The 26,550-nt window shown below is 43.9% G+C and overlaps 1 protein-coding gene across 17 annotated transcripts in view; it reads left to right on the top strand.

Moving 5' to 3' along the window:
• Window positions 1-16,494, top strand: part of PPIP5K1 (diphosphoinositol pentakisphosphate kinase 1) — a 1,768,598-nt gene extending 1,752,104 nt beyond the window's left edge. For all 17 annotated transcript variants that reach the window (XM_085644342.1, XM_085644333.1, XM_085644343.1 and 14 more), the window contains 2 exons: window positions 8,782-8,895; window positions 10,798-16,494. In XM_085644342.1, coding sequence (XP_085500468.1) covers window positions 8,782-8,895; window positions 10,798-11,339 — 656 coding nt within the window. In that variant the 3' untranslated portion in view covers window positions 11,340-16,494. The remainder of the gene's footprint in view (window positions 1-8,781; window positions 8,896-10,797) is intronic.
• Window positions 16,495-26,550: the final 10,056 nt, after the last annotated feature.

The raw sequence follows: 26,550 nt of genomic DNA, 5'->3' as shown, positions 1-26,550 counted from the left end.
TATTACAATAAAGTATAAAACAATTTGAGAATAACAGATCCTGGCAAGATCCAGATTCATTAGTGATTCGTAGTGGTTCGCAAATAGACCTACCTCATGAATAGTAATGGGGTAGGTTGCAATTTGGGGGGGGTCAGCTGACAACCATGTCTGTGATTGCTTTTAAATCAAGCAATCTTATTTATTTATTCTTTTTTTTTTTTACGCAGCTCATTTTCCTTAAAGGAAAACAGAATGCGTTTAAAAAGACAAAAATGTAAGTTTCTTTTTTTAAAAGCAGGCAGTGGTCGCGGGGACCACTGTTTAATCTTAAAAATATTTCACCAACCATTCTCAAAAGGAAAAGGGTCCCTTGGGGCCCCATTACTATTTGCAAATGGGTTACTACCAACTTTCAATTGGTAGTAAATTGCAAATGTTTTGCAACCACATTTCAGTTGCAAAACATTTGTACATGCCATTTCAATTTGGAAGGTACGCCCTTAACACTCCCCTTACAAATACCAAATCACAAAACCCAAATTGCGATTCAGTAACAAATTACTGTATCGGAATTTGGCCTTTGTACATCCCAAAAAGCATTTTTCCGGTTGAAAATGGCCGATTCTCAGAATCAGGTCATTTGCAATCTAAGAAATGCTCTGTACATCTAACCCTAAGTTATCAAAGAGGAATGCTTTGTACTCTTCAAACTAGTCATGTGACTAAATCGAAAATCTTACCCACTACTTTCTGAAATACCCTAATTACAAGGCACACTATTAACTACACCTTGGAGATCTTTGGGATCTCCACTGGTTGCCTATTTGAGAAAGAGTGAAATTCACATCTCTGGTGCTAATTCGTGCCCCCTTTTATGGCAAAGGTCCTACCTACTTGAGTGCCAGATTTAACTTCTACAACCTGCCAAGACAACTCCGAACTTTAAATAATTTCCTGGTACGCACCCATAGGATTCGTAGATTGAGAGCTGGAGGCAGATCATTTACTTTGCTGGGGGCTGCAGCATGGAATCAGCTCCCCCTGGAATTACGTGTCGTAAGTGATACAAGGATGTTTAAAAAGAAGATGAAAACCTGTTTTTTCTTTATAAATTGAGCATGGTCTCTTCCTGACCTTTCAGCTGGTACTGCACCGGAACACTCCCTGGAGTAGCTGTTCGCAATATAAGTGCCAAGTCATACTCATAGAAAGAACAACAGGATCTGAGCTCAGACTATGTTTTTTTCTCTCCTAAGTGATATTTCTGAAGAAGTAACCAAATAGGCATGGAGATACCTGGAAAAAAGATATGAGGGGAAAAGAATTGATACCACTCGATACATGAATGAACGAATATTGACACCTCCTACAACTACCTCTTCCACAGCAAATCTCAAGTGTCTCCAGCTAGTCACAGACTTCCTACCAAAGTTATAAAATGACAAATCAGGACACTCTCATAAACCCCAATTTTAACTCTTTGCAATCTGTTTTCGTTCTTTTTGTGCCTGTCTTTTATATGTGCAAAAAGCAGTATCTGCCAAAAGTAGAATACATTCATTCACATACTGCTGCTGGGATGTCTCAAATATAAAGTATCAGTAGAGGGTACACAGTGTACATAAGAATAAGATTTGCCAAATGTGAGTATGTAGCATTTTCACATTTGCAGGCAAATTGTGCAGAATGAATTTGTGAAGCTTCTTCAATGCTTGCATTGTTACCCAACCACATGAGCTGTAGCAACAGCATCATGTAAACCTTGTAAATGTAAGGCTCTTACAATACTCATGACCTGTGATTGATAAAATGCATCAATGCCCTGCTATTGCAACTATCAAAAGCTGAAGCTTACTTACTGTGCTTGACATCGATCGGTTGGCATACTGTTTGATCACAGATACTGTAAGATAGTCCTCATGAGGTGCAAGCAGCAATGCTGGTGAAGCAATTATTTATATTCTTAGTTTTATATCAGTATTATAAGACTGCCTGCTTTTTTGTCTGATAGCAGGTTCAATGGACTTTACTCTCCTAAAGCCACTGGACTCAAATAGTGAGAATGTACATCTGTACTCTGTTTTCGGTTCACAACCTAGGCAGTCAACTCTATCTAATTACCAAATTGTTGCTGATAATGTGCTCCAGTTAGAGTTTAAACCAACTAATCCTTGGTCCTGAGTGTAGATCATGGTATAAAATACTACTCATTGAAGTATCAATGCCCTTTTATTCATTTACCCAGCTGTGACCCTCTCAGCTCCAAGTTGTATAGGTCCATTATATTCTGTGAGGAAATGTTAAGAAGTAAGATATGTTATGTACCCATGCAACATGAAGAGGAGCAATATGGAGATATTGTGGTCATGTACAAGACTGCATTTTTGTTGTACTACAATTGCCAGTGGATTCAAGGTATACCTCTTGGGGGATCATAATCAGTGTTGTGGATCTGCCATTACTGCCATAGTGAACAATCTTGTTACTGATAAAGTAACTTGAATTTCTGGGTCACAAACACTGTTTTCAAGGTGCACTGGCTTGCATGTAATGGATGGATGGAGGGGTTGATTGATTGATGGAGTCTATCTTAAGAGTTGAAAGGAATTATGGTTTGCAAACAGATCTGCTTTCCATTTGATAGCCCAACAGTTCCAAGATGACTATGTCTTTCAATTTGTCCATAAATTCCTTGGTTGCAACATCAGCTGTCCAACAGCCTTCCTCTTTATTCTTCTGAAAACTGGAGTCCATCAAAAAGTACGTGCAAGCAATTTCAGTTGCCTTGGATGCTTTGCACCTACATTTCTTATTCCACAGTCCTTTATAATCTAGGGAATCCTTCTTCACTCTGTGCCGAACCTTCTGTACTTAAACGAAGGACTTAAATCTGTCTCCCTGCTGAACCGTTTTTCTCCAGCATTCTGTAAGATAGCAAATTTTGCCATGAACAGCAAATAATGATTTCTTTCCTTCCATCTAATTGGTCAGGCTTGACTTTAAAAAGCTGTCACTGTTAAGTTGCTTAAGAACTTTCCCTTGATTCTATCATATCTGCTTATTTCTAACTTGTATCATAGCTCCTCACCCAGTCAAAAGATTATAGCATGAGCGGTAATGCTGGATCTCAGCGATATGTAGCCTGCAAGTTGCCTCCGTTGTATATAGTGTGATTGTAGCCCCATTATGGGCACCAATCGATACTTATCGCTCCGAAATTAACTTCCCAGATCAATTAATGCTGACAATAAGTTGGTCCTGATCATGCTTGATCTTCCTGTAGGCAGTGATTCCTTCATTTATACATGCTTTATCCTCCCTCTCTGTGATGTTGTTTGTAGCAAAGCCTTTATTTGGTTTTTCTATTCTATTTCTATCTACACTTGTCAGGGAGCTTATATTCATTTTTTCACCCCTATTTTTTTAGTTTCTTTGTGGCATCTCTCGGTTTCCTGTGCTCTTTTAATGTTTATGTTCTGTCTTTGCCTAGACTTAATCATTTGGCTTCTATATTTTCACTTGATGACACTAGGATACTTCTCTGCTGGAAGAAGAGTTGGGTTGTCGCAGCCCCCTCTTCCAATTTGTCTATGCTCCATTGTAAAGTAAATTAACTAGATCTCAAATGAAATGAACTCAAAAAGTAATGGTTGGGGGAGGGCTATGGGTGCTTCAAATCAGCATTGTGGCATTCCTCTTATGCTGTCAGTTAAACATTCTGAGGCATATCCTCTAATTTTCTCTGCAGTCACTGCCAATGTTTCTTCCCACCTGGATTACAGCAATTCACTGTTGTTGATATATCTAGCTTATCTCTTACCAAAGGCGACTGTGTTTATGATGATGGGCTCACACTAACAGGTCAATAGTTTGCCAGTACTAAAGATCAATATTAGCTATCTTTACTCGGTTAATGACTCTATGCATCGTCATACAGCCTAAAGTGGTCCTCCATTTCTGAGACTGGACCCTGCTCAGTCCTCTGAATGCTTGGATTGCCGCATTATTTTTTCTTTTTCACTTTGTTTCCAGAAGGTTCAAAACAAATGTATAGCCTGATTGGTCTGTGCACCCTGTTGCTAAACATCCCAGACTCTTTTGGTAAAATATACTACAAATCACTTGACTTTCAATAAAGACTTAACATTTCTTCCCCAAAATTAAGTGGCCTGTTGAAGGTTATGGCTAGTCCCAAACGCATTATAAATCTGTTGCTAACGTCCTCTAAAACCTAAGCCAACATCTGCTAAAATCTGTGTACAAATTTGTGGTATACATTATTTCCGAAAAAAAGAATCCATCCTCCCTAATGTTGTCACATTTCGTTACTGTTCTGCCTGCTTGTAATTCCTCATACTACCCCCTTACTTATACTTCAAATCAATGGTTATATATTGTGTTAAAGAAGGTACTCAACGGTTCTTTATTAGTTTGATTTTGTTGCTTTTTGGAGTCATGGCACTAAAATGATCATGAAAAGCTATTTTAACCTAACTATTAAATGTGACATGATTGTATTTTCTTTTCTCATAGTACTTTTTATATAGTATTTTTCTCTCACCTTGCTGGGAGGTTGGACATCGACCCTCGGCGTCTTGCGCTCCTGATCCGCCATTTTGGGTGAGGCTGGGTTAGCAGACCAGGCCTGCCTCGCTCTCACACCTGATCACCGATAGTCCTGTGCTTTTCCTAAATTAGAGCGCTGGCGCGAGCCTGCATAATTGGAGCGCTGGCGCGAGCGCGCCGCTGGCGCGCCTAAGGCAAGCCCGTCTGCGTCCGTCCGCGTCCCTAGAGCGTCCAGCGCCACCCATGCTGTGTGTCTCAGACCAGGGGATCCGGATACAAGGAGATCTTATAGCCGTTCAGAATTATTAGCGCCGAATATGACTAAGTGTAGCGGAGAAGATAAATCGACTGTTCTGCATAACATAGTAAGGAGGTGCCCTATATGCCAGTTCTGCCTGCAATCTAAGCCTTCAGCCCCTGCCCCGCACCCTGAGAGGACTTATCGGCTTCGAGCTGTGCTTATTAATGCCCGTTCATTAGTCAAACATGCTCATGACATCTACGAACTCCTTTCTGACGAACGTTTGGATTTGTTATTTGTCACTGAATGCTCAATGAGTCTTGTGCCCCTGTGATTGAGGAGGCCATCCCCCCGGGATATAAAATTGCTAGAGTCGACCGTACAACAGGAAGAGGGGGTGGGATTGCAGTAGTGCTGAGAGATACCTGGGTTTTCACCAGTGACGTGTCAGTCGGGCTAGTGGACAGGGAGGCTCTTGATTTCACCATTGTTTTGTCTCCACATTATACGTTGGGCGGCACGCTGGTTTATCGGCCCCTCGGTCCTTCGAGTGCTTTTCTGAAAAGCCTGGATGACGTCATAGTCCCTCGTGCCCTCCGCTTCACAAATTTTCACCTTGTGGGAGATTTTAACATCCATGTTGACTGCCCCGGGACCTTGGACGCCAGGGAACTAATGGATCTTCTTGATTTGGAGCAATTAGCCCAGTGGTTGAAGGCTCCCTCTCATATAGGGGGGCATACGATCGACTTGGTTTGTTCCAACTTCGCCCTGTCTATTGAGGACCCTATCCAGGTCACTTGGTCTGACCATTTTTTGGTCCATTTTTCCTGGTCAATGGGGATGTCTTCTATCCCCAGTGCTTCGACTTAATGCAAACCTTCACCGAAGATTGAAATTCCAGCCCTTTCTACGGCACTTTCACTCTCCGGTCCGTTGCTATCTCACGATTTGGAAGAGGCAGTAGACGGCTTTGCTACCTGGGTTAGTCAGGGTGTTGACTCTGTTTCCCACCCTATTTCAAAAAGGCAGCTGGGCTCTTTTCCATCTCAACCTTGGTATACCGGCGCACTTAGAGATCTCAAATTGGGCTGTAAGAAATTAGAACGTCAGTGGCGCCTGGAGTACTCTCCATCAGCGAAAATTGTCTTGCGTAAAGCCCAAAGTGATTACTATGCAGCCATTAAACTGGCGAAGAGTAGTTTCTACGCAGATCATATTGCTAAAGCTAAAAACAGTGGTAGAGAGATCTCCTCCATTGTTAGAAGCTTTTTGACACCTTGCGCCGAGCAAGCGGCTTCACCTGCCTCATTGCAATGGTGTGAGGAGCTTTCCTCCTTTTTCATTGAAAAGATACATTCCATCCAAGATAGTTTGGTGAAGAATGTCCAGGGGCCAAGTGCCCCCTACCATCTTCCTCTCACCACATTGTCCCCTGTGCCACCTTCATTTATCGTTTTTTTTCCCATAGCTGGGTCAGATATATTGGCTATTCTCAAAACCCTTAAATCAGGCTCTCCGACGGACCCATGTCCCGCCAGGGTTCTGGCAGGAGTTGCTGAGGTCGTCTATCTAGAAGTAACATCGATCATTAACCTTTCTCTAAGCACGGCGAGGATCCCTCTGCTTTGGAAGCAGGCAAAATTGCTGCCACTTCTAAAGAAACCCTCATTAGATCCGCTGCAATCTGCCAATTATCGCCCTATTTCTCTCCTTCCGGCCCTGACTAAGGTCTATGAAAAGGTAGTCTTTCGTCAGCTTGACACCTTTATTGAAACATCCGGTGCCCTTCATCCGCCTCAGTCCGGATTTAGAAAAACCTATAGCGCCGAGACTGCATTAGTGGAAATGGCAGAGGCAATCAGGGAATGCCTGGACGCGGGCGGCAGGGCGGCCTTGGTTTTGCTTGACCTCTCTGCCGCCTTTGATACGGTACCCCACCATCTTCTCCTTACCCATCTCTCAAACATCGGCATTGCTGGTCCTGCCCTGGATTGGCTTAGATCTTTTCTGGAAGACCGCTCACAGCAGGTCTGGTTACCACCGTTTTCCTCAGCCGCCAGAAAAGTGTCTACGGGAGTTCCTCAAGGCTCCACCCTGAGTCCTTTGCTCTTCAACACCTATCTGACGCCCCTAATTTTTCTGGCAGAGGAGCTGGGGGCTAAAATACTTGCCTATGCCGATGATACCCAGCTCCTATTTACCTGGAAGGACGCCGACTTGTCGACATCTTTGGTTCAAAAATGTCTCTCGTCTGTATTTCATTGGCTTGCTTGTGCCCAACTGAAGTGCAATGAGGATAAGTCAGAGGTCCTTCTGCACGGCTCGTTTCCACCTGCCTTTAGAGAAATTATGTGGCCAGCAGACTTCCCTCGCCCTAAGTCAGAGGGCATCTCTGCTAAGAACTTGGGGATCTGGTTTGGCGAAGACCTTCGGTTTTCGGTGCAAATTAAGAAACTCACCGGAGTTTGCTTTGGCACTCTCAAGTCACTCAGAAGGTTCTTTCCCCTGCTTCCCAGGCCTGCCAAGGAAATGGTCGCCCGTGCACTCATTCTTTCTCGCATTGACTATGCTAACGCACTATACTGTGGCATTCCAGGATATCTGCTGAGAAAACTGCAGAACATACAAAATGCCACGGCTAGACTTCTATTTAACATCTCTGGAAGATCTAGCGTGAGTCCGCACCTACGAGACCTGCATTGGCTGCCAGTCGCCCAAAGAGTGCAATTCAATGTCCTCACGGTGGCCCATAGAGCTCTGCATGGTGTGGGGCCTTTGTACATCAGGAAGTGGTTTTGCTTCTATGTCACCAGCAGAGCTTTGCACTCAGCCGCCCAACGTCGGATGATTATCCCTCGATTTCGCAAGTTACAGTTGGGAGGTCAGTCCATCTCTGTTAAAGCAGCTATGGCTTGGAATTCTCTCCCACTGGAATTGCGGCATATTGAGGATCTCAGACTTTTCAAGAAACAGCTTAAAACCCTTCTCTTCAATTAGCTGATCCATATCCTCCACTCCATTGGGCTTTGATAACTGCACGTGCCAGGACACTCTCGAGTATTTGAGCGCGCTATAAAACCCTTTATAACATAACATAACAATGTTTACCAAAGGTTTTTCTATTTTATTTCTGTTACTCCATTATAAAATGCTTGGTGTTACATTGCTTAAGAGTCTTTAAACCATGCTTTGATGTTGTATGCCACCTATCCGTACGTTTTGTGAGGAACAACCTAGGCACCCTGTACTGCTTTGTTTAAGGCCATTGTCTAAATCCAAATTTCCAGGTGAATTTATCATTTGGAAGTGCCTTTTTATGCTGTACCATTGTACAGTCTGCTTCCCACCAGCAGATCGTTTCGCCATTTCTCTCTCCAAACATGTTTGCTCGGGACCTAAAACATTAAACAAAATATCAGGTCGGCTAACCCAATGCAGGAACCAGCTAAGTAGACTATGATCATAACAAATACCATAAATGGACCTGCAGAGCTACTCGAAGCTGCCAGCCTACTGACAACTATGAACTGTGCTTCTCTCTCTCTCACACCTCATAAACACTTTCCACATAGGGTATAAAAACAAAGACAACACCCTTACAGCCCACACACTACATGACATAGCTTGCTGCCCCTTTCTGAAAGTGCTTCAGTGCACATAGGGTAATAAGCACCATATAAATGCTGCAATAAAAAAATAATACATAGGCACAGAATGGTTAAAAATATTTGATACATCAGGCCGCAAAAGAGAAAGGTATGCATCCAGATCAGCTGTTTCAAGGTGGGATCATAATTGAGTGTGTCTCTAATGTGTGATAAAAAAGAGGCAGAGATGAGACTGTGCTGGATAAAGAGGCCGAGATGACTCTGTGCTGGATATCTTAGTTCTTCAGTAGCTTATTGATTTACAGTGGTTACTGTTTTGCTCCAATGCTCTAATTTTTCTGTTCCCACAAATGATATAAATGTTTTTATTCCAAATTACAGGTAACTTTGATTCCATGATTACCAGTGAGTCGCCAGGTGATCTCTACATACCTCAAAGAATCCTTTCGTCCTCCTCTTTACCCCTTCGCCAGCGTTCAGAAAAGCCACCATGGTGTAAATGTTTCTAATTTCTTTTTACTTTAAATCTTCAGTTAATATCTGTTAGTTTGTTAAATTTGTTAGTTTGACTGAGTTCCCTGCTTATCACACTTTAAATTTGAACATTTGTAAATTGTGTGATCATTGCTGAAGGGAAGTCACATGTTGAAACACATTGGGTCATATTATGTGAAATATGAGACCTTGCTCCATAACTTATCGCACCACTGTAACAAATCTATTGCTACCTTTTTTCCTGCGTATTTGAGAGCCATGGCATTGGTGCAACAGTTTAGCTAGAAACATTGTGGCCAGGAGTGTTCTGACAGTGGCACTGTAGGAGGGTGAGTGAAACTGTTCTGGTGTTCATTCTTTAGAACTTGATTCAGTAGAGTTACAGCAAATTATTTTTTGTTTCTTATTTTTATTTGGTGGGTAACTGGAAAAATGCCTAGTTGCCCTTTGTGCCCAGTGCGTGTTCGCTTGGCTGTGCACTATGTGACTATGAGGTCTTATTTAAAACTATTAATTCAATTAATTCTTCAGATTTTCATCACCACAAGACGGGAACTGCAATTTCAGAACTGTTTTAAAAGGTGGACTTTATACCCTAATCATGTTGTGCCTCAGTTAATAATTAAAAATTGTAACATTTACCTGTGCCTTGGCTTCAGCAAAGTTTGGATTATTTCAACTGGTTTTATTTGGAGCTGGTGCACAGCTGTCTTTAAAATGTACCAGACCGGTGTCTGAGGCACAATCTAAACTGATTCTGTGTTTGAATAGGGATCCTGGGTGAATCCTGAGAACAGAGTGAGTCACCTGTTTCAGACCTTGCGCCTGGCTTGCCTGGCTCAAATCGAATGCTTTAACACTTTCTCCAAATTTTCTTTTAAGCTGGTTCAATGATGTCAGCTTCAAGAGTTTCAAGTATTCTGTTAAGTCTGTCACAGGCATTTTATTATGTTTATCTTTGCCTGTTGTGATTAAAATGTATAACTAGTTTTTAAAAGAATTATCTTTTGACATCGAAGGGCCTAATTAATATGTGCGTCAGATGAGCTTCAGAACGACATTGTAGTGGAAATGGGCTGTAAAACAAGGAGTCAGTAGTTTCGCTTCCACAATTATGATGTGACTGCCTTCATGGCGGTTGCAAAGTGTATATTTGCCATTGAGGCTTGTGCTGTGGGTTGCAGTACCAGCCTCAATAGAAAATATCCACTTTTAAAACATCCTGCACTGTGTGGCAGGCACCATGTGCAGGGATGTGTAGGAGGGCTCCACGGAGCCCCCCAGGCCTCATAGCGGAGGCCGCTGTGGACTGGGGCCCTGCTAGGAGCCCTCTGTCACTTTCCAACAGCCTTTCCATGTCGTCGGAAAGGCCGACATGGAATGGCTGTGGGAAACGGACATCATAATCCTGACGGGGGTGCCTGAGCAGGCACCGCTGCCATTTGGGGATTATCAGTCCTTCCGACGCTCCAATGGGCTCCTTGAGCCTGTCGGAAGCACAGCGGAATCCCCCGTGGGTTTCCCTCCAACCGCCGGTATTATGATAAGGCAGTCGGAGGGAAACCATCGATGTCAGGTGGAAAGCCTCTGACTAGCTGTCGTATGGCTTTCCGCCCAACATCATAATCAGGCCCTAAGTGATAACATGGTCAATTGAATAATTTCTACTTGGCGATTGGAGTGTTCTCTACATATGGTGACCAGTACAGCTGATTCAGCTGCCATGATTTTGACATTGAAACTCACTTGGTCCTTTGAGTTATGCACCTAAAGAGATGTAACTTTTAGTTTGTAAAGACAAATAAACAAACTCATTCTTTACACTTAACTGATAGTTGTCACTAATTTTTAACTATTGAGAATCCATGACCCGTTAACAAATGATTTTTTTATTTTTAACAGATAGCAGTGGTCCTTCAAGCACTGTGTCGAGTGCTGGTCCTTCTTCGCCCACCAGCTCTGATATTTCCACACGTATCAGCTTCAATGAAAAGGTGAATATAATTGCTCAGATTAGCGAAGCGCAGCAAGATCTTTCACAGGAGATGATTCCCCAGAGCCAGCAGCCAAACAGTAATGCATCACCTCAGACGTTGCTTCTGTCAGGCAAAGCTACTTCTCTGGCTCCGCTGCTGCTCAGGGAGGAAACTGAGTTAACAGAGCCATTGTATATTGAAGAAGATCTCCCTAGCCAGCAGCTGCTCACTGACAAAACTCTTTTAGGCCTGCAGCCATCTCATGAAGTTGCCCTACCAGGCTCATGTCCTACATGTGAACAAATTATTGTGGCCCAGCAACCACCTGGAGAGGCGTTACTTCCAAACCACCCTCTGCCTAACAAACCAATTGTTCAAGACCAGCATACAAACAGTGAACCACTGCTTAATACGGCGATGATTGAGAGTCCTGTATTAGCCAATGAAGAGGTCTTTCACGGCCAGTGACCATTCAACAGCCTGACACTTTTTGAGAGGCTTACCTTAGCACAACTGGCACCTGTGCATTGAAAGTGGCCAAGCTGAAATGTCTTTAGGATCACCATCTTTCAAAATGCGAGCAGATGTTTGAAAACCAGAAGAAAAAGATTGATCGTCGTCACACAATATCGATATGAACTAGTAAACCTTGAAGCAACAGACATTGAAAAAGAATCAGATTGAGTTTCTTCAGAATCAGCAGGCCTTATTTAATGTTCAAGCTCTCTCAGAATAGCTGCCACCAATCAAAACGATTTGTAGTGCCTGCTGCATCTTAGACTTGACTCGTTGGAACCACTTTAGCAGGCATACAAATAACAGATCTTGAAGATCAGTAGCACAGTGAGTAAGCAACCACTTTGCAAACTGTAATTTAAAAAAACAGCAGCTATGTCAAAGACAAGTCTAGTTGGCCAAATTGCCTCTTTTGTTAAATATTACTTGATCCTCAGTTATCAGTAAAACCACTGTCATATTGTATTAAATAAAGTATCCTTTGGTCTTCAAATATGACTTTTGGCCACATCAAAATGAAGACATAAAAGGAGCTGGATCTGACCATCTAAATTGTTACGGAAAGGGATTTCTTGAAAAGCTGACATTTGTGAAGCGCATGTGCAGTGCTAATTATACAAAGAGAAAGTGTTAAATCTTTGGCAACTAACTGATTCATTGCTCATTAACAAAGCAATATAAACTATAGTCTTTGCATTACAGATCTTTTATTTCAGAAGGTAAATTTATTGAAATAAATCAGTGTTTTAATCCTGAAATAGTAAGTGAAAAAGGGCGTATCGGAAACTCTTATTCTTTAGAGTGACCGGAAACTCCTTCAGGATCATACAAGATTTTTAGAGAAATAATATTTTATAGTGTTTCTTTCGTTGTGAGATAAAGTGATTTTTGTACACCCAGTAAAAGTGGTTAAGCAGGCATATAGTGGTTGCTCGTCACTCAGTCTGCTAGAAGTCAAGTTAAACAAGTCTAGGTTGTAATTAGAATGACATTTTAGAAAACAATATTGCAAAGGAAGGCATTGGTATGACTCAGACTGTTGGGTATTCTGATAAGCAAATTTTCATAGACGTGGGACAATGAAGAACTTACTTTTCTGACAGAGCATTTATTTTGAATGGATTCCTCATCCATTGTTTTTAAATTAAGCTAACCCCTCTTGTTAAATTTGCACTAGGGGTTATCTACAAAATTTCCAGAATGCCCACTATGAAAGAATGTCAACAAACAGTATCCTTCGCACATTGTCTTTGTGTATAATTCTAGCAAACTTGAAGGCATTGTCTATTTTGTTGATTGACGGGAATGTGTGTGTGTAGCATGGGCAGGTGAACATCCTGTAAGTCAGCAGCATCACAAAACACTGCATAAATTTTTGGGGGTAAAACCCCATATTTGCTTTGGCGCTGACTGAAACATGTCCACCAGTTAGTGATCATGTAGATGTGAACATGGGGTAAGTTTTAAACATGATAGTTGTGACATTTATTCGTATTTATTTAATTAATGTCATAACTTGGTGGCAGGAATTCAAAAATACATTAATTGTTTAGGATTATTTATGTCTGTGGTGCTCACACAGCTCTAGTCAGAATTGTTCAATTCACAAAGTATGTTGTGACATGTGAACATAATTTTGTTGCACTGACACAGATACAGAACACTGCCAACAGAACACAGATGTAAAGCATTAAGAAATATTACTTTCTAAAGAACAAAGAGTATTTTTTTAAATATTCTGAACACTTATTTGTAAACACTTTCAATTTTTCACCTATTTTTTTAACTCAAAATCAATGTACCACAGCCATCATAATAGGATATGTATAGGATTTGCTTTAAAGTGGAAGACGCTGACTTGTCTTGTGTTAACTTGTGTGAGAAGAGGTTTTGTGTCATTTTAGGTGTGGACTGTGGAGCTTCTGTTTTCATAGCTAGCTTGACTCACCAATCCCTGCATTCTAAATTGGAAAAATGCTCCCTTACTACTTATAGGTTTGGAGGAGATTCAGGAGTATATCCAGGAAATCTACAGCAATCATAGTTTTCCCGAATAGAGCAGTGTGTCAAGTATGCGGATATGGAATTTCCAACAAATTAAAAAATGTGGCTGATATAACTCTGAAGCAAATATTCCTTAACACATAATTTTTTTACAACAATTGGAAAATATTTTTCCAGTTGAAAAACCCTTTCCCTTGTGTCACATTAATTCCAGAGGTGTTCCCTACTTATTTCCACCCTGTGAACATACTTAATCCTGCCTTTGACAAGATAAACTATGTCTCTTTCCAGGTGTGGAACTACCTGCTAGATCTACACAAATACCCGCCGTCTTATAAAACTAAGGGTGTACCCTAAGTCGTGTGGGGTCTCCCACCACGAAGGCTCACGTTTCCAACCCAACCCCAAAAATTCAAAAAACCTGTCATATGGTGAAGTGCCACATTTTTCAGTACACTTTCCGAATGGTAACTTTCAGCAACCTTGATTCTGTCCATCAGGATGTGGAATTTTTGTTGAGAGATTGCTTCTTTTTTGTACTCTTAATTTAAACTTGATTGTTGGAATCGGGCCCAGAGTGATGTTCAAATGTCCCTGCTACTAAGTAGTACAATAGTTACTTCCAATCAATGGTATGCATGTACAATGCTATCAAACACATGTTATAATGAATGTGTTTGAAATAGTAAATGTGGAGAGATTATATTTTTAAGCATTATCAGTGAATAGCCAATATCTTAATAAATTCATCAGATGGCACGTACATATAGTCTGGAAAACTGACAAAATTCACTATAGTGCTTAAAGTGCTGTGTGGTGGGGAATAGACTCACTGGAAAATTCATACAGCAGGCATATGTTAGTGTATATTTTAGGAAGAATTTTAATTTAAAGTTGTAACACAGTCTTGATACAAAATGTGTACTTACATCAATCTAGACTAGGGCGGATTTGTCTCTCTCTGCACTGTGTGGGCGGGACAGTGAGGGAATACTTATTAAAGAAGGCCCTCATCATTTGTGTTGGTACATTCATTTAAAGCACACTTAGTAAGATTGCTTAGTTCCCAAAATAAAGAGTGTATGTGAGTGGGGAACCTAATTTCAGACCTTTTCTTTTGAATGAGCCTTGGCAGAGTAAATAACAATCACTGAGATTACTTTATTATCCTTGAATGCCAATTAACTGATTTTAGACCTTGTAGCGCACCCATAATTTGCTGTTTTTACAATAACATAAATGTTTTTTTAAATTAGGATTGCTTAGTGTATACCTGTGTGTTATCCAAATGCTTACTTGACTTAATCACAGTCATAAACCTTTTTTAATTTTTTCCAGAATTTGGGTGATGGTGTTCTTGTTCTTTAGGTGCGTTTTTCAGTGTTCATGGATTTTATGTGACATTAGGACTGCTTTACCCTGGAAGTGCAGTATGATGCCTAGTAGATGTACACAGTGTTATTGCAAAGAAAATTCATACATTGCTCTACTCCAGCAGAGACAAGTTTACTTACAAGTGGTGTGAATTTTGGCATCATTAGGCCTCAATATGAGATGGCTGCTAATTTAGGAGAAGAGGTACTGAAGTCGGAATTAACAATTCCGGTTAATATCAGCTTTACCTCCATTTCATATACATTTACCCCTTGTTTTTAGCAGTCGGTATATCTGTGTCACATTTGGTTTTGCAAATAGGGTGGTATCCCTCCCGGGGTAGCACTCCACTGGACTCTGAATGTGCCCAGTAATGTGCGCTTCCAGTGGATGGCTCTTACCCAGTGGACTAAGATATGAAGCCTGGTTGTGATACATGGTGTGAACTCTTTTTTCGTTGTAAGGGGATTCTCATTGGAAAATGTAATGGGTAGTTTGGGTATGTAATTAAGTTAAGCATCCTCAATATAGGCTGACAAAGTCAGTGTTGGTGCTGTCAGGCTAGTTTATTGTGTTATGTATGGTGTGTTCAAATAGCGTAGTCTACGAATCCCACTTTAATAACTGATTGCTGTCAGATAAAGATATCCATCTATAATGCAGTTGTGACTTGTCTGTTCTGATAGGAGTCATTTGTAAAGAGCATAGTATCCTATTGTTTTTGTTTTCAACATTTTATTGCAATTTGACTTTTGTTTACATTCTTTTTATTTACGATAATTAAGAGTGAGCAAGGGAACGAAGTCAGGATATGCTTTGAGAAAATTAGAACCCTAATCTATAATATAGAGACATGATTATATAATAAAAGTATGTATTTAATTTATATATTTATGTGACACAATATGTGCACTTGCAGCACCATGCTTAGAGCAAGGCATATTTCTGTGTGCATTTAATATTTTTCACTCCATAATCAGTACATAGACAAGTAAAATGGATTGATTTTCTGTGATGATCTGTTTTGACACTCCTATCATTCCCTTGCCAAATGTTAAGTTTTAATTGGAATAAATAACACTTTATTTCCACAACAGGAGAGCAGCGAGTGAGATGGATAATTTCGGGCCTCTCCAGCACCAACATAATTTCAATAGATTACCCCTTTGCAAGACATTTGAAAAATGTTGCTAACCATTTTCACATCTTTTATGTAGGATTGTGCTTATCTTGATGAATATGTTAACTATTTTTGTGCAGCATTCTACTTTATCCCTCTATAGATAAGTGAACAGTATGTGTTACATTGTGTGTACGCGTAAATGGCGTACAGATTCATGTGTATGTATACATATCTATGCCTTTTATACTGTGAATCGTCAATCCCTTTTCACTTTCAGAGAGAGTCAGATGATGAGATATAAAGGAAATGCAGTACAATAAAAACGTGTCTCATTTGCAGAATCTGGCGATGTACAATTGAAGACTAATGTCTGATTCATTTGGCTGCTTGTAATTTTTCTTGTTGCACAAACCTTCATGTACACTAAAATATGATGTGCACTAGCTAAATATGTGTGTAATGTTTTGTACTTGAAAGCCCCCTTTCTTTGCCAGTAGTCTTTCATTCTTGAGATTGACTCGTATGCCTACAGATATGGTGTTTTGTATATCCTTCTGTGTTTTCCTGATCGCATCAAATTAGAAAAATATATCTTTTATTAATTCACTGAGCTTTCTGTATTCATTTTTTCAGTTGCTTTTAATGTGATTAGTCTTTTCTTGGGGCCTCAAAATATAAATTAGACCAGGGTGTGTGTGCAACATAGAGTACAGTGTGATGGTCTAGTGTTATTTAATGGAGTTCATTTCTTTGATGGTTGAAGACAGATATCACACAACTGTTTTATTAAAGAAATATTGTTTCTGATGGTTACTTCTAGCTGCAGATTCCTCAACTTTAGAATATGTCCAAGCGACAGACTGGATCCGTAAAATTTAAAAGCAGTGCTCCAGCGCGCTTGTAGGTGGTGTCATGTAGCTCCTCATTGATGTCCTTACGGTCCAAAAAGTGATGTGCAGGTCTGCATATAAGTGCCATCCTTGTCCACTGACATCAGTTCCTTTATTTCCACACCTTCACATGCAAATCTGGACCTTGCTCCAACTTTTTTTCATCAGTTGGCAACTTTTTCCTAAAACATCCATTTCTTTCCAGTATGCAAGGGACCCTTGTCCCCTACAGGGTTTAATCCATGTAAGGACTGTTGCAAGCAAGTTTCTGTGACACATGCCCAACAAGTGTATCTTTCGTGAACAAAGCTGTGTGCCTGACCTGGGTGTGCTCCAGTCCTACTTAGCATACTAATTTCTCACCTGTCCCAGTGCCAAATGGGCCTCTTGGCACGGAGTGGCATCTCCCAGGTCTCGGGGATGCCGGGGGTGTGTTTTAAAGGTGGCAAAGGCTTTGAAGTCTTTGACCTTGGTATGCTGTTTGCTGGCCATCCTGTTTGGAGTGGGATAAACACTTCCTGCCAGAGAAGTCATTGTTCCTGACCTCTGAGAGCGGGTCTCTCACCTCCTAGGGAGGCCAAAAGCATGTCTGTGGTGGCAGGCTGGACTGTACCAGTCAGCCAGCACACTGGTGGACTAGTAAGTTTTCAGGGGGTACCTCTAAGGTACACTCTAGGAGCATGTATTATTAAGTCCTTCACTGGAATCAGTATGGGTTAAGTAATATGAGATGTTTGATACCAAACATCCTTGGTTTCAGTGAAACCATCATGTAGCTGGGGAACTCATATTCACCAGTGTCCAGTACATATCCTTAAGATAGCTTCCCTGTTCACTTGCAATGTCTATGAATCGATTTAGACATCACACTGGCATATCTGCTCCTGCAGATATGTCCACACATGTAATATAATGCATCCTGCCTTAGGGCTGCAAGGCCTAGTGTAGGGGTGCCTTGCATGTATTGCATGCAGTGTGTGCAGGCATGTCACACAGGAGATGTGCCATGTTGTGTCTTCACTTTTGTCTGCACCATCTCACGCAGGCTGCATTGGCACAATACATTCTGCAGCCCATAGGGACCGTCTTTAATACCCATGCCCTAGGTGGCTGCTGTACCATCTACTGCGGACTTACAGGGTTGCTAAAGGTATTGCCAATTGGGGGAACAATAGTAGAATTTTAGGAAAAGAGATCAGGCACTGGGGATCTGGATAGCAGGACCCCAGTGCACTTCTGTTAAAATTGCATTGAATGGCAGGCAAAAAGTGGGGGTGCCCATGTCAAATAGGGGCACTTTTCTACAATGGCCAGTTGGGAAATAAATTGATCTGAATAGATTCATTTTGTTAGTCATCATATTTTTCTTTGCTGGGTAGGGAATAAGCTTATAATAATAAAGAAACTGGGTCTAGAAGGTTGAGACCAGAAAACTTTGCTAGCTTTTTTAAAAAAAATGTTAACTACCCTTGTGGTGTCGGGCAATGTTCCCATTGTGTGTAATTGAAAACAGTTTGTGGCGTTCTAGCTCTGGGTAAATAGTGATGATAACAAAACATTCCACGATAATTAGCAGAATTTAAATACATATCTTCAGATTCATATATGTATAAGACTCAATTTTAAAAAGCATGCTCTTGACTGTTTCAATAGCTCATTCATCAGAGATGGGGCTGGGGTAATAACTTAATCTGTAGCTACCTTGATTACGCAAGGAATTTGCTAAGTTTCTGTAGGACCAAAAATAATAAATGGGACCTTATGTCAAACAATTCCATCTGAGACAGGAAATGCAGAAATATTCACAAGGGACGGGTTTCTTTGCACTTTGTGTAGAAGAATGAGGCTTCAGTACCTCAGCTACCAGTTCAACAGCAGCGCATTCTGGAAGGTAATGTCCATTTAGAAGCAAGAAAAATACTGTAACACATCCAATCCAAAGGAATAGGAAAAGTAGTGAAATAAAAATCCAAATATAGGACCATGGAGGAATCCGATAAGTCTGTTTCAGCCAGAAAAGAAATGCACATACACCATGTAGTGAACTATGCGAAGAATCAGAACAAAAATTATCTTTGTCTGCAAAGTATCCAGAGACTGTGCAAAAACAGTGACCTCACATGGTGAAGGAGAACTGGTAGACACATCCAAAGGTTATTGGAAATAAGCAACTTAGTTGTTATTAGTAGCAGTAGAAAACTGAAACTTCACATCTGATGTGCATCCTGTATCTGAAAGAGACACGTTAGTGATAGATTCCTTACCTTAGAATATCCCCAGGCATCAGACTGGATCTGGAAATTTTTCATCAGCAGTACCCCTGCACGTCAGAAGGTGGCGTTGTGCGGCTCCGTATCCATTGTAGGCGTCGTGATCGCCAGGATGACGTCGCGGCAGCTACTTAGACGCCGCCCTCGGGCGCTTATGTCAGTTCTTTCTTTTTCCGCGCCAGCAAGCGCAGATCCGGAGAGAGCGGTACCCCCAGTCAATTCTTGACTGAATTTTTTGCGACTTTTTGTCTCCGTTCTTTTGAGTCTGTGACTCCTGGTGTATAGGGATGCCCGGGGCTTGTACCCACATGATGTCAGTGACGGACCCACATAGTGAGTGTCTCTACTGTCTGGGGCGCGACCACGACCCCTCGTCATGCCCCGACTGCCAGGCCATGGCTCCGAAAACTTTGCGGGAGTGGTCCTGAAAGTTGCTTGAGGCCTGGGAGTTGGCTCCGCGCCGTTCATGGTCTCGGTCCCGTGGAACGTCGAGGGACCGGTCACAGAGCCGCCACGCCACCATCGTTTGACGAAGTCTTCACACTCTGGGTCTGGTAAGACAAAGCACAAGAAATCGAAGAAGCAGCGTCGCTCTTCGCCTTCCCCTAGCCAGTCGTGCGACACAGCTGAGGGTGCGGGTGGTGCCACCCCCGCAGCTCCGGAGGAGCCTAGGCAGATGCTGACAGCCTACCCGCCTTTCCCAGATCCATCGGCGACTCCGGCCCAGCTGCAGGAATTCCTGTCTGCTATGGCCCGCCTATTTGGCCCGTCAGGCCCCGCCTGCGCGCCTTCAGGCCCCGCCTGCGCGCCTTCAGGCCCCGCGGGCCCAACCGGGGGTCCTTGCCTTCCTTCGTTGCCGGCTCCGGCCCGACGGCTTCGGCCTCAGTGCCGCAAGACCCCCGTGGATCCATGCCTGGATCACAGCCAATGCCGGTTGGCCTCATACGACCTCCACCGGCATCAACGCCTTCGGAGCCGGCCATTCCCCTGGTGGAGATGGTGCCGGACCGGTGTCGACCGACGCCGATGGGGAAGTTCTATCCCTTTATCCAACCACCTTCTTTCCCACCTGCTCCGCAGGTTACGGAGGACGGGGAGGACTGGGAGGGGTCTGAAGACCCTCTCGCAGCCCAATGCGAGTTAGAGCCGGACTGGGAAGAGAATTTGGAGGACGCAGCGTGGACTGGATTTTTCTCCAGAACCTGGCACACTGTCTCATACCATAGCTACGGAGGAGGGTGGTACTTATTCAGAGGTGTTGTGTAGGGCGGCCGAGGCTCTTCACCTCGAGCTCCCTACAGTGGCCGTCGGGACTAACCTCCTGACTGAGGTGCTTCGGCCAGCGTATTCCCCTGCGGAGCCGCTGCTGCCCTTCAGTGACGCACTTTCAGACGTTCTTTTGGGCAACTGGTCCAGACCCATTACGGGATCCTGTGGATAGGAATGTGGCCCGATGCCATCGCCCGGCCCCGGGCGACCCCATTTATCTCTCCCAACACCCTCCCTGCCACCACTGCCTCCAAACCTTCCTAGTCTGGTCTTTCAGGCCCACCAAACACCAGTGGCGGCAGGATTCGCCATCACCGCCCCCACTGGCGCACCATCACTTTGGACAGGTGGGTTTTGCAGATAGTCCGAAGGGGCTACTCCCTCCCCTTCGAGACTATACCTCCAGCCATGCCACCTCAGCACCACCACATGTCGGAGGATCACTTGGCACTTCTCCAGCAGGAAGTTGCAGCCCTCTTGGCCAAGGGGGCCATCAAGCGCGTTCCAACGCCAGAAGTAGGTCGTGGTTGTTATTCCCACTACTTCTGCATCCTATCTTAGACCTTCAGAACGTCAAACTTTTCCTCCGGAAGGAGAAGTTCAAGATGCTCACACTTGCTCAGGTCTTATCTACCCTAGACCCGCAAGGCTGGATGGTAGCGTTGGACTTGCAGGATGCTTACTTTCATATTCTTGTCGTGCCGGCCCACCGGCGTTACCTGTGGTTCACAGTAGGCCACGAACACTTTCAGTTCACCATGCTCCCTTTTGCCCTTACCAGTGCCCCTTGGGTGTTCACGAAAGTGATGGCGGTGGTCGCAGCTCATCTGCGCAGATCAGGGGTTTCAGTCTTCCCCTATCTCGACGACTGGATGTTGAAGGCAGGCTCGGCCCAGTCAGTCGTCTCCCACCTCCAGACTGCGGCCGACCTCCTGCATTTGCTGGGGTTCTCCATCAATGTGCCGAAGTCGCACCTGATTCCCTTTCAGAGGCTCGTCTTCATCGGAGCAGTTCTGGACACGGCACAGTTTCGGGTTTGTCCTCCCGAACAGCGAGTCCGGGACATTCGGGCTATGATTCCGATCTTTCGGCCCCTGTCCTGGGTTTTGGTTAGGATGACCTTGAGGCTGCTGGGCCTCATGGCCTCCTGCATCCTGCTGACAAATCATGCCAGATGGCATATGCGGGCTCTGTAGTGGGACCTGAAGTTCCAGTGGGTGCAGTATCAGGGCAACCTGTCAGAGTACGTCCAGATCTCGAAGGGCACTGCACAACAGTTGCAGTTGTGGCTCACGAACCAGCATTGGGTCAGTGGCAGATCACTCTCCCTTCCCCAACCGGAGCACACAGTGGTGACGGATGCGTCCCTCCTGGGATGGGACGGCCACATGGGAGAGGCGGAGATCAGAGGCCTCTGGTCTCCGGCAGAGTCCAGGCTCCATATCACCCTTCTGGAGCTCCGGGTGATCCTACTTGCTCTGAAGGCATTCCTAACCTCTGTCAAGGTGAGAGTAGTGCAGGTGTTCACAGACAACACCACCGCCATGTGGTACTGCAACAAGCAAGGCGGGGTGGGGTCGTGAACCTTATGTCAGGAGGCTCTGCATCTCTGGACATGGGTGGAACATCAAGGCATTTCCTTGGTGGTTCAACACTTGGCAGGTTCTTTGAACGCCAGGGCGGATAAACTCAGACTCGGGTTCATGTTTGATCACGAATGGCGTCTTCACTCGGAGGTGGCGCAAGGTCTCATTCGACAGTGGGGAGAGCCTTGGTTAGATCTATTCGCCACCGAAGAGAACGCGCAATGTCAGCAGTTCTGCGCGTTGGAATTTCCAAGTCGGCACTCGCTCTGAGACGCTTTTCGTCACGAGTGGAGTTGCGGTCTATTGTACGCCTTTCCGTCTATACCACTTCTACACAGAGTGCTGAAGAAGATCAGGCGTGACAGGGCCCAAGTCATTCATGTGGCCTCGGACTGGGCTCGAAGAGTTTGGTATCCTGAGCTACTCAGTATAAGCGTGGATCCCCCAATCCGACTGCCTCTTTGGGAGGATCTTCGGTCGCAGCAGCAGGGGAACGGTCCTCCACCCGAACCTGTCCAGCCTCCACCTCCTTGCGTGGAGATTGAGTGGTGGCAGTTGATTCAATTTGACTTGCCTCCTGAAGTCTGTGATATCATTCTGGCAGCAAGGCGTCCCTCCACTAAATCGGTATACGCCTGCAGGTGGAACAAATTTGTGGCATGGTGCACAGCAAAGGCTTTGGATCCCCTTTCTGCCCCTCTTTCAGAAGTCATTTTGTTTCTTCTGTCTTTGGCCCGGCCGGGCTCTGCTCTGGACACTATTAAGGGCTATCTTTCTGCAATCTCGGCCTTTATCAGGCTCCCTGATCAGCCCTCTCTTTTCAAGTTCCCTGTTGTAAATAGATTTCTCAAAGGCATTACTCACCTTTTCCCTCCTATTCTTTTTGTGATGCCACAGTGGGACTTGAATCTGTTTCTTACCTATTTGATGTGCGCTCCCTTTGAGCCGCTGCACAATTGTCCTCTTCGTTTATTGACTTTGAAGACTGCTTTCCTGGTTGTCATCACCTCCGCTAGGCGCGTGAGTGAGCTCCAGGCTCTTTCCTGTAAACCTCCTTTTCTGTCTGTTCATCCGGACAAGGTTGTGCTTCGCACTTGTCCTTCCTTCTTGCCAAAGGTCATTACTGCCTTTCACATCGGGCAAACTATCACCTTGCCCACTTTCTTTCCGCCTCCGCATCCTTCCAGAGAGGAAGAGAGGCTCCACCGTCTGGACCCAAAACATGCGCTCTCATTTTACCTGAATCGCACACAACAGTTCCGGGTGGATGACCAGCTCTTTGTTGGCTACGTAGGCGCCGCGAAAGGCTGGGCTGTACACAAGAGGACTATCTCCCGCTGGGTCGTCTTGTGTATTAAAGCCTGCTATTCTCTGGCTAAAAAGGAACCTCCGGTGGGATGCGCGCCCATTCTACCAGGGCGACAGCAGCTACTACTGCATTGGGATGTGCTGTCCCCCTGCAAGAAATCCGTCAGGCAGCTACGTGGGCCTTGCTGCACCCTTTTACTAAGCATTATTGTCTGGACAGCCAAGTCTCAGAGAGACGGCTTCTTTGGCTGTTCTGTTCTCCGTGACTTTCTGGTGTGATCTTGGTTCGCAGACCAACTATCGGGGTTGGTATTGCTGGGATATCTATTCCAAGGTAAGGAATCTATCACTAACGTGTCTCTTTCAGATGCACAAGTTACTTACCTTCGGTAACGATATATCTGTAAGAGACATTAGTTAGTGATAGATTCTTTACCGCCCCACCCATCTGCCCCGTTCTGCGAATTGATTTCTAGGGTTAAGGTCATCCCTTTCAGGGCCCTAGTTTCAATGCACCAGTGGTCAGTATCTTGCATGGCTCTGCGTTCCTGGCGCGGAAAGTCGTGTACAGAACTGACGTAAACGCGCGAGGGCAGCGTCTAAGTAGCTGCCGCGACTTCATCCCGGCGATCACGACGCCTACGACGGACGCGGAGCCGCACGATGCCACCTTCTGACACGCAGGGGCACTACTGACGAAAACTTTTCAGATCCAGTCTGATGCCTGGGGATATTCTAAGGTAAGGAATCTATCACTAACTAATCTCGCTTACAGATATATCGTTACCGAAGGTAAGTAACTTGTGCATTAGTTCTAGTAACATGAAGTAGTAAAAGTTCCGTATCTGAAGTACCCATCCGGGGAAATTCAGTTGTATTATTTAAAGCATTTGAGGTATTTTCTGTATGGTAGTGAGAGTAGGCCGGTAACTACCAATTCATGGTCTATTGTCTAGGACTGGCCACATGGTGTGGTTTAATCCGATCAATAGAATTTTTTTTCTACAACCAGCAAGCATTGGCAAAAACACACTTCTGGTACCATGAATGGCAAGGACTGGCACTGGTTTCTCTGTATGATGGGCTGAATTATTTCCTTTCTGTAATCTTCTCTCGAGCTGGATCCCCAACTTTAGGAATCCAGCCAACCGTTGCTGGTTTCGCCTTCACTTCATCAGTGGCATAATGTTTGGAAATTTCATTTGAGCGCTCATCTCGAAAGTCATGTAGTTCGTGTAAGAGAGCAAAACATTCATTGATTTCAAATGGTGTGTCTGCCGCCACTGTACCAGTGTTGTCGGGATCTGGAACGTACATCTGGACCCTAAAGAGGGTCTCAAAGGAAGTCCTGCCTCACAAGAATTTTCTAGACAGATTATTTAAAGCTCTCTGGACTCCATACAAGTGATGGACCCAACTATGACCCAAATCTAATATTCTGGTTGTTAAGGACTGTTTTACCTCATGGTTTTTCCTTTCCACTATCGAATTTCCCTCAAGCTGATAGGGGAAGGAATAATGCACAGCAACACGCAGGGTCCACGTTGTATACCGGTAAGCCTTTAAGGCAAATGTTGGTCCCTGGTCCAAGTGGAATGACACTACTGCTTATGTCACGATAAAGACTTTCAAATCTTTAATAACAGTTGGAGCATCAGCCGATTGCGTTGGCCACACATATAGGAATCAAGAACATGAATCTATGGCCAACGGACTACATTTGACTGCACCATCTGAATTTAGAGGTCCGCAGTGATCGAAATAGACACATGTCAAGGGTTTGTTTGAGACTAAGAAAGGTGTCTGGTGGGTGAGCTGTGGTGGAACTTTTAAATTGCAGGTAAATGTTACAGCTGAAGACATATTGTTGAGTTTGCTTGTTCAGACCATGCCACAAATAGCGTTTCTGTAGCAAGGTAACTGTAGTTGCCACACCTGCATGGGGAGATGCTAGTCCTTCATGAGCAGCTATGATTGATTCTAGCCTGTGATCTCGGTCGGGTATCACTCAGTCACCCATCCGGGGAATGCAAGCAAAAGGTATGCTGTGGGCACTCAGTGGGTAGGAGTATTTTGCTGGATATTGTTTAGGTAATGGAGTTCCAGTGCGTGAATTATTGACAGCAACCATGATGTCGTCATCCCTCCTTGTGTGTGAACGAATAATTGCAGCAATAACAGCAGAACTTCTGATTTGGCGGCTTCATCAGCCAGTGCATTCCCTTCAACATATATTCCAACATACTGATGTCTCAATGTATGAATTACATGAGCCCATGGCAAGCAACCTTTAAGGTGTACCACCTTCACCTAAAGCAATTTATGCTTGATAGTGTTTCTTTTAGAATCTCCGAATCCATTCAAGCACCAATAATGTAAGTTTTCATTAAAAGACTGGACACTGTTATACGAATCACACACTGAGTGTGGGGAATTCAGGATCAGTATTCTCTAGTAGCAGAAAGAAAGCTTTTCTTTCAGCCAGCTGGGCGGTACAATCCCCTAGAGTTTGTATAATTTTTTTTGTTGAATGAGGTATCCATTTTTCATGACACTGCTTACCGCTGCTCGTGCTGCAGAATATTGTTGCTTGCTGCCTACAGCGGGCTGAGCTGAACCATCAGTATAGATTGTATAATCATACCGGTCAAGAAGCAAAACGTCACTGGGCACAGGGTATTCTTTTTCATATTAGAGGAATTCTTGCATTTGCAAGGTTGGGTCAAAGACATGAGGCCTGATTTAGATCTTGGCTGAACTTGTCCCATTGTCGCTTATCCGGCGGAGTCTTCGTCCGCTTACTAGGCGGTCTGCCCACTCTATTTAGATGATGGCGGTTTGATGGACGAAAGACCGTCAGAGTGCCGCTCTCTCTGTCAGAATTTTCCTCCCGCGTCAACACCGCCATCGGGAAAAGCAACTGTCGGAGGGAGTACAGACAGTTTGTCTACCGGGCCAATCACGATGTGACTTCCTGCAGACGCAACTGTGGCGGGGAAACCTCCACACCTGAAATGACTTATTGGAAGGTATATACGGCAGAAACTTACCTTCTTCCTGTTTTACACTTCCTTTCCCCTCATGGATCCGATCGGCCAAGTCCTGCCTTTGCTGCTGCTACTTTGCCATGAAGCAACTCAACCCATGTCACTGTTAACAATTGCTGTGGACTCCTGCATAGCATTTTTTAATCTCGCTTACAGGCGAAAACATATTAATGTATAATGCATATGTGAGTAATGTTGTCATCTAAGAAATTTAAAGCAACACACCTGTATAATTTTATTTAATTTACAAATTTGGTGCAAGCTGCCTTCATGATAATATACATACAAAATT

The sequence above is a fragment of the Triturus cristatus genome, chromosome 3_1, assembly GCF_964204655.1.
Source record: "Triturus cristatus chromosome 3_1, aTriCri1.1, whole genome shotgun sequence".
Classification (NCBI taxonomy): domain Eukaryota; kingdom Metazoa; phylum Chordata; class Amphibia; order Caudata; family Salamandridae; genus Triturus; species Triturus cristatus.
The sequence above is the reverse complement of the archived record's forward strand: the minus strand, read 5'-3'. Positions and strand labels throughout refer to the sequence as shown.